At 34.4% G+C, this 8,877-nt stretch overlaps 1 protein-coding gene across 3 annotated transcripts; it reads right to left on the reverse strand.

Annotated features, from left to right (window-relative positions):
* Window positions 1-304: 304 nt before the first annotated feature.
* On the reverse strand, window positions 305-4,505 carry LOC127082975 (uncharacterized). Of its 3 annotated transcripts, none has more exons than XM_051023208.1 (15): window positions 4,159-4,505; window positions 3,119-3,208; window positions 2,907-3,018; window positions 2,637-2,777; window positions 2,269-2,373; window positions 2,073-2,156; window positions 1,880-1,995; window positions 1,637-1,738; window positions 1,437-1,550; window positions 1,288-1,344; window positions 1,134-1,200; window positions 977-1,030; window positions 823-897; window positions 692-727; window positions 305-610 (listed from the first exon to the last, which is right to left on the reverse strand). In XM_051023208.1, the coding sequence occupies exons 2-15, from the start codon at window positions 3,136-3,138 to the stop codon at window positions 497-499; spliced, it is 1,197 nt and encodes a 398-aa protein (XP_050879165.1). In that variant the 5' UTR covers window positions 3,139-3,208; window positions 4,159-4,505; the 3' UTR covers window positions 305-496. The 3 variants fall into 3 exon arrangements, with proteins under 3 accessions (XP_050879165.1, XP_050879164.1, XP_050879163.1); XM_051023207.1 differs by having other exon boundaries at window positions 3,119-3,264; window positions 4,159-4,504; XM_051023206.1 differs by having other exon boundaries at window positions 3,119-3,267; window positions 4,159-4,504.
* Window positions 4,506-8,877: the final 4,372 nt, after the last annotated feature.

An 8,877-nucleotide genomic window follows, 5' to 3' on the forward strand; every position in this document is an offset into this window, starting at 1 on the left:
ATAGTAACCGATGTGTTTGAGTGAAACTTCAATTTAATTTTTAAGCATCTTTGTCTCTTATTTAATCTCTGAAATATACAAAAATAATCAGAATTTCTTACATAAATATATGTATACAAAAATTCTCTTTATCCTTAACAAAAATACTTGAGGTTGGATTTAATACACTTTAAAGACTATTTATCATTTTTGTAAACTTTATGAGCACGTTAGGATTCACAGATTATATGAAAATAAAACCAGCCACCTCTCTAAATAACACACTATTAAGCAATCTCTACAGCAAATCATTTGAGACACAACGCAATATTAACTTTCCTCAATTTATCACCCTCATCTCTTAAGTTCTACATTGGATTTAAGTTTGGTTCCTAGCTAGAACTCTCATTTCATGTAAATGTTACATAAGAAGAAATCTCAGTAAAAAGGAGGGGAGTGGGAGTCTACGGATATCGTGGCGATAGCTGTGTACAAGTTAAACTTCCATATTTGTCTCCTAATGAGCAGTAGAATTCGACATAACAATAGTTACAGAGTTGAAATACGCATGTTCTGCATTTGCTAACCGACTTTGGAACATGGTCCACTCCCTCCTACATCTCTCCCTCACCTGCCATCAACAACATGGAAACATTAGACTATACCTCACATCACAGCTTGTGACATATCAGATGAAACATGTAAAACATACCCCCTGCCATGGCGCTTTCCCGGTTTCTGTTTTACCCTGCAAAGAACATGAAAATTGATGAGAATCTTACAGCGTCATTCGTGGCCAAAATTATCAAGTTTGATATATGATAATAATGGAAAGTTTTTTACCTGATTTCCTAGTGTGGGAACACCTTGGTGAACAATCCACTGAGCATCAACAACTCCAATCTTCTCATGTGCAGGCTATATCAGGAAAAAGAAGTTAGCTTAAAGCTCGTAAAAGTAAGAGTCATGAATTTAGAGAATGTGGGAATAAACTAACCTGAACGCATCTTCTAACAGCAAAATCAAGACCCCACCCATGGACTAAGTCATTCTGCAACGCCAAGAGTTGTACAGTTACAATTTAATACGTGCTTAAAGAATCATTAAAGAAATTAGCGGGAATTTTATAAAATGGTTAGGATTAGCCATTCAACCTGAATCATGTGCCAGACACAACGCCATGCTTCTCGTGAGAAGACTGGAGCCATAATCTCAACAAAACTGCATCGTGTCAGTGAACACACAATTAGATACAATCCAGAAGACCAAATGATACAATATTTATACATTACATCAGAAGTTACTTACGCTGCACAAGGAGGTAGATGAGGGTCAGAACACCAGCCTGGTTTCTCCTCCGTCACTCTAATAAAAAACACGAACATAAATAGTTAATACACATTATCACAAAATTTATGAACCACGAGAAACTGCTATTAGGCTCTAATCGTTCTTACTTGTGCACTTCTTTATCTCCTCTTCTCTTTGTCATTTGCCATGTTAACCCTTTATTAGGTTCTAAACCTGGCTGTGAAATCTCCAGGCCATGCTTCTTCACCAGTTTTAAGTACCTGCACTTGAAATGAGAGGGGCATATGAAACTTCAACAAAAAAAATCTTAAAAATATCCTTCCAAGTTCCAATATCAAATACTCACTCTTCGGCATTAAAATGCTCAACACCCAGGTCTTCATCCCATATAAATATATAGTCATATGAAGCCACGATGTCAGGATGCAAAAACCGTTTAGCATACCACCTAGAAGGATAAAACCTCAAATAGTCAATATGATTACAAGGTTTTGGAATAGCCAACTCACTTTTAATTAGGTTAAACACTCTTAAGTATTAACTGCAAAAGCCACAATGAAAATATGTCATCCAAAAGTTAGCTTCTTACCATTTGGTCTGTTTGCGAGTACTCACATGAATAGCCTTCTTCGACCATTCAAACTCATCCCACTCATTAGTTCGGCCATCATAATGAAATAGAAGAATGGTGAAGTTCTCTGAAAACTGTTCAAGAAAATATTTAGTTAAAAGACACATCAACAAGCACACTCAAACAGTGAGAGCAAGAGACTAAGAGAGACCTTTTTCACAGCTGCATCAATATTGTTTTTCATATCATAGCCAACAGTGAAGGTCACAAGGTACTTTGGCTTGAACGTTAAATCCTGCAAGTGGCAACTTAATTAAATCTTTTGTCCAGTTGCAGGTTTTATAAGTTTCCCTTAAATGGAACAAAAATCTAACGTAATTTTACTATGACATTTGCCGTTTACACACCTCACTGGGTTTGCCCCACAATCTACGCAAGTAAAAGTCCGACTCAGCTTCAACAATGCCAGGAGGTAAACTTTCGGCTCCTCTTGGATTTGATGGAACCCAAATCTGTAGAGAAACAATAAAATATGGAGCATGCAAATGATCAATATAGACTTTAAATTATCCACTTTCCCAATATTATATAAAACAAAATCATTATCAAAAGCCCTTATAAACAGTGTATTAATGATTAACGAACAAGCATATGAAAATGTCACTAGTTTCTTTCCTCTCAATCCTAGAAGGCATGGAGCCGTCAACTAACCCGATCCCTATAAACCCAGGAACTTAGAATGTTCTTAATAAGTATGGTAAAGCACAATGTGTACCTTTGATGTATCATTTGATAAGTGATTTGGCGAAGCTCTTTTATTATTATTGCTCAGAAAAGACCAAGTTTGACGACCTGAATATCTGTCTTCAATGTAAGAGAGATCAATTGAGGGAAGCAAGCCAGATGGAAGATTGAACTGCAAAATGTTATGCAGTATGCACTATAAGCATTGGTTTTATTTAGTCTAATAACAAAAACAAAAAAAAACAAAAAACAAAAAACTACTATAGCACAAGGTAAAAGGAAGACGATACTAAATCTGTACCTTTGTTAATGACAATGTGGGAAATGACACTCCTAGAAAGAAGCCAAAAACTACTCCGATAAAAGTTGTCACAATAAGCCTCATAATTTCACTTGGTTTTCTACCAGTAGAACTAAAACCAATGAAACAGAAATGTCACACAATGGAGTTATTAACGTAAATAAGCACACACAGCTTTTGTCAAGAGCAAACAAGATCACCATTGACCAGACCTGCGTGCAACGGTCCCCATTTGTATCCGAACTTCCCCAGCTGTATGCTCATACAACTATATGCTGAAGTCACACTTCACAATTCATCAACTGGAACATATACTCCGTGTAAGAAACAAAAATGCTTGTTTAAAGAAGAAAAAACCCTGCTGAAGAAATAAATAATAAAGAAAAAAGATAGGTTAATAACCAGAACCAGATAATGGTTCAAACTTCAAAGAGCATAAGGGATAATAATTTTAAGAAAACAAAATAATATAATGTAAGGGATGTGGAATCTCCTAATATCACTAATGATCCTCAATATGCCAAGGATAATCACAGTCAGATTAATTACTTCTAATCACAGTGACATTCTGTTGAACTAATCCAACAAAACACACGACTATTAAGAAAGTGAGAGCGTCTTTAGAAGACATGGTTTATAAATGTTCAAGAAGTTTCCTAGAAGCAAACAACAAAGGAACCAAATATATCGCAGTCGATGATGAAAACCGACAAATGAAATGAACCATAAGCAAGAAAACAACCTCCAAAATTAGCTCAAAAGGTTTAAAAAAACTCATGATCTCTTTGAGAGAAACATGAAATGCCTTGAACATGATAATGATCCCAAATGAATAGCTCCCCAATTACAAAACCATGTCGAAGTTTCTATGAAAAACGCAAACTACCACCAAAGAATAGATTCAATTCAAATAAGCAAAACGAAAGAAAATATTAAAAAAAAACTTGTCATATTTAAAAAAAACTTGTCATATTTAAAAAAAAAACTTGTCATATTTAGAAACAAAATCAGGCAATCAAAACAGACACAAAATTAATTTTCAAGAATATTAAAGATGAAATAATTGTATCAACTATCATAACTCATAATCAACTGAAAACATTAATCAAATAGCAATAACTCTATCTATTAATAACTATAAGGATCGTAATTTTCTCAAAATTTCCTTCCATAAAAGAAGGATGTGAATATGAAGTAACAAGAGTTCAGAATTGAAGAAACAATGAATTATAGAAAGTAGAACTAAACATACCGGAAATAGCAGGGTTTAAGATAGGTGAAGATCTGAGGAAAAACAAAAAGAAGGTTTTAGAGTGAAAAGGTGAGAGAAACAAAACCCCAGCTGGTGAAGTGGAAGGAGGTGCAGTTATCGGAGGGAACGTGGAAGAAGAGACCGAACGGAGGAGGAATTACAGTGGCGGCAGAAATGGAATGTTGAGTTTTTCAGGTTGGGTTTTATAAGCATAAAGCGCTAACAAACAAGATCTTTGTGAGTTTGGAATTGGAACAAGAGGGTTCACGCTTTTGGTTTGGATCCTTTTTCTGTTTTTGCTTTTGGTTTTCGTTTTGGTTGGGTTTAACTTTCCTTCATCTTCCACTATTTTGTTGAGTTACTACTATAAATTGTTATAAATAAATAAATTTTAAAAAATTATTCCTTCTACTTAGTTTCATGTGTTTTTTTCATTATTTGAATTCATATGTTTTCTAAGAAAAAAAGAAGAGGAAGATACATTAAAGTTTTAAAATAAATAAAATATACTTGTTTTTGAAAAAAATTAGGGCTATTTATCTATAATTTTTTATTCAAATAATTCAGTTTTTCAAAAAAAGATTTTGAAAATAACTCATATTTCAAATATTTTTCCAAACTATCTCATATTGAAGTATTTGTGTCAGTTTAATTGATGACTTCTCTTTAATTTAACGAGGAGACGCTAATTGAATTGACTTCTGCACCTAGTGTTGTCAATCTAATTGGGGCATATGTGTTAGGTTTAAGAGGTGGTGGCAATTGGTTTAACACTTATGTGTGTTGTGTAATTTTTTTTGAAAAATAATGGACATTTTATATAAAAGTTGAAATCTGACCAATTGGTATTAATATTAATATGTGTTTACATACGAATACCAAAAATATTAATGTCGTTGATCGGGATGACCCAACCAACCTCTGGTTCCATATCCCTAACTACCCGAACGCATAACCCTAGCCCATGTTGATGATTCACTCCAGGTGTTTGAGGATTTAAGGACTCGGGAACATCACCACCACCCGCAGGAGATTACTTAAGATATTCAGACAAACCCACATAGTCTTGTGTATGCAATGAAGTGTTATCGCCATAGTTGAGTTCGTGACTCATATCAAAGTAGTTGGGGTGTGTTTGAGTTATTGGAGGACGACCAGGGCGATTGAAGGGCGATATTGGTGTGAGTGATGTGTCGAGGAAAGGTTGAAATGGTTGTTGTGGTGTTTGGTAGCCATATGTTATTGCATGTTTTGGTTTTGTGATGTTTGGGCTACTTGGCTATAGTAGGAGGAAAGGTTGGTGTTAAATGATCACTGAGTGTTTTGGCTTAGGCGACTATGGTAGGGTGATGTGTTAGGTGCATAGCGATGTTAGGTGTCTTGATGATGATCTTCTTGTTGGTGGTGGTATGGGGTATGCTCTTGGTATTGTGGTTGGGTGTTTGGCATGTTAAGGTTGTATGCTTGTCTATTTGTGGGCCGATAATTTTGTTGGGTAGGGGGTTGTGAGTAATCGGCCTGGTAATGTTGTGGGGGGATAGAAGTTGAACCTTCTTGTGTGTAAGTGACCTATCGTGGGTCGTATAGGTACATATCCTCGGTGAAGAATTCAAATCCAACCGATTTGTAACAAGCCATATAATTACGAGTTGGTTTTTTTTCGATTGGCATCACAGCGTCACTTAAGACATGGTCTTGTCGGTGCTTCCATTTTCGACACTCAGATCTAGCGAAGCCTTGTCAAGGGTTAAAGTTCCATTGGTCGTTAACTCTCTGTATATGCCATTCTCTGAGGTTTATCGGGGGATCTGGGATGTGTTAAAGCATATCGAACTGTAATTTAACACGGTCACTATGGTGCATCTCCACAGTGGTGAACCTGATGATCGGTGTGCATGCAGTTCAAATGGATGCATCTTGTTCGTTGATTTTATGTTCATGATCTAAGTTTAGATATGGACGCCAGATGAACTGAAATGGGAAAATATATTAGATTATAAAATGGGTGATATTAAAAACAAATTATTATGAATTAATTTGGTAAATGACAATACATTTGTTGGTCGAAGGTGATCCAAGAGATTGTGATACTGGGTAATACAATGTCTAGGACATCTGTTGTAACTCATACCATGAGCCGACCATCTGCACCAAAAAAGTAAATATATTATTTAGATATAATAATCGATAAATTAAGTAAATATAGTTAATGATAAGAGCTTACTTTTCTGTGTACGGGAATGTGAATCGGTTGCGGTTGACGAACCCTAGGGACGGTAGCCTGGACCAACCACATGCTTGGAGCAAAATAGCGCATCCAAAAAATGTAGATGTGTCTTTGTGTGCATTTTTACATAAAAAGCTATACAGATAAGCCAAACAAGCGGACCCCTAACTATAACTTCTTATTTTATCTACATGTCTTAATAAGGGTAAATACATAGCATCCATACTAGAACCACTACCTTCGGGAAATAAAAGTAAACTAATTAAAAGCATAATACAACACCTAGTTTTTATTATTCGAGCTTCTTCGGTAGAATTTTCATCTAACTATAAACTGTTGTAATAAGAAGAGAAGTGATTCTTGTCAGATAGCTTCTATATACCCACCTCACGGTTGCATTGCCACTAATGTTGTACAGGATCACCAAAAAGTAAGCATTGAATTGATATGTCAAGATATTTTGACGCTTGTTAACAAGGACCCGTCAGTGAAGGTGAGTATAATAAAATCTCATACCGTCACACGATATAATTATACTCCCTCTTACAAGAAAGTGTGGATTGCAAGGAAAATGGTTGTTGAACAAGTATTCGACAACTGAGAGGATTCATACAAATAATTGTCACGGTTTTTATGGGCACTTAAGACATACGCGTTGGGGACTGTTGCAATTATGGAGACATTGTCAGCATTTACGCCAGATGGAACTTGTGTTGGTGGAAATATAATATTCCAGTGAATCTTTTGGGTGTTTCAACCATGCATCAAAGTTTCGCACTCAAAGACAATAACCTTCAGCCGTCATTTCAACACTCCCGTGACAAAATTAGATTGTCAAATGCAGATGCAGGAAGGTGGATGAATAACATACCATTGGAGCAGTGGACAAGGGAATTTGACGGAGGATACCGATGGGGCCACATGACAACAAACCTTGTGGAATGCATGACGGTGTCTTCAAAGGCATTAGAAATCTACATAGTATTTGTTGACTTCTTTAAAAATTAAAAATATATATAATGGTATGTAAGATTTTGTAACATAATGTGGCTTGTGTTAAATATGTAACTCTTTATGTTAAGGATGCTTGTAAGATTCGACAGTTTAAGTCGAATGTATTCGATAGAGTAATAGTCGAATACAGACTTTAGTAGTCGAAAGTGCTTGTATCAAATAAGAAGTCAAGTATAGCTTGTAGTTAACAAGTTGTGTGTATTCGACATGGTTGGATAACAGCTAGTCGAATAGGGTTAGTTAGTTAGAGATTACTTCGTGTATAAGTAATCTCATTATAAATAGGAATGTATCATATTATTGTAAAGTGTGGAATAGAGAAGTTCATAATTGCAATTTGAAAGCAGAGAAAGACTATGCAGATTTTAAAATCATTATTTTTTCTCTTTTCTCTCAAAACCCTAATTTCTCTTTTCTTCCCATTACCTCACTCAAAGATTTCTTTTCTTCTCAAATCATTGTGCATGGGAATTGTCTCGCAACCAAATAGTGGTTGAATCACTCGAATGAAGAGTGAGAAACGAGAATTATGAATAAATCAAGAGAGTGATTGAATCTCGTTCCTTCAAGATTGGTTCAAACATTTGGTATCTAGAGCACTTGTTGTGATTCTTGGGAAGCATAACGTAATGAATCATTCGAAAAGGCATTTTTCAACAAATCTTTCAATCTTGAATGGTAAGAATTATGAGAATTGGTGTAAGCAGATGAAGGTTGTCTTCTGCAATCAAGATATTTGGGATCTTGTGAAGAATGGAGTTATACCAATTAGAGATAATGCTACGAACGAACAAAAGGTGACACATAAAGATTTGAAGAAGAAAGATTATAAAGCTCTCTTTATAATCCATCAATGCGTTGATCCAGACAACTTTGAGAAAGTTTGTGATGTAGACTCGGTAAAGGAAACATGAGAAATCGTTTGAAGGTGCTAAGAAGGTGAAAGATGTGAGGTTACAAACTCACAAAAGAACGTATGAATTGTTTTAGATGGAAGAAAGTGGAAGCGTCGTTGATTTCTTTATCGGGGTAACAAGACTAGTGAACCATATCAAGATGTGTAGAGAAATGTTAACATCAAGATCGATAGTTTCAAAGATACCATATTAAATTAACAATTGTTGTGTGAAATACCATTTACTACGGACTATAAATATTAGATAAAATATTAATAAACACCAATTTTAAAAAATATTTAAAATTATATTTTCTCTTATCCAATTTATAAAAGATAATTTATTTTCTAAATATATTAAATAATTAACATATTTGATCTATATACTATATATAATTCATATTCATTAATTATTTAATATATTTGAAAAATAAATTATCTTTTATAAATAGAGTCAGAGATAGTAATAATTAAATTATAATTTTTAGCAGAGAATCTTTAACTTTAAAGTGATATATATATATATATATATATATATATATATATATATATATATATATATATATATATATATATATATATA

The sequence above is a fragment of the Lathyrus oleraceus genome, chromosome 5 (genome assembly GCF_024323335.1).
Source record: "Lathyrus oleraceus cultivar Zhongwan6 chromosome 5, CAAS_Psat_ZW6_1.0, whole genome shotgun sequence".
NCBI classification, from domain to species: Eukaryota; Viridiplantae; Streptophyta; class Magnoliopsida; order Fabales; family Fabaceae; genus Lathyrus; species Lathyrus oleraceus.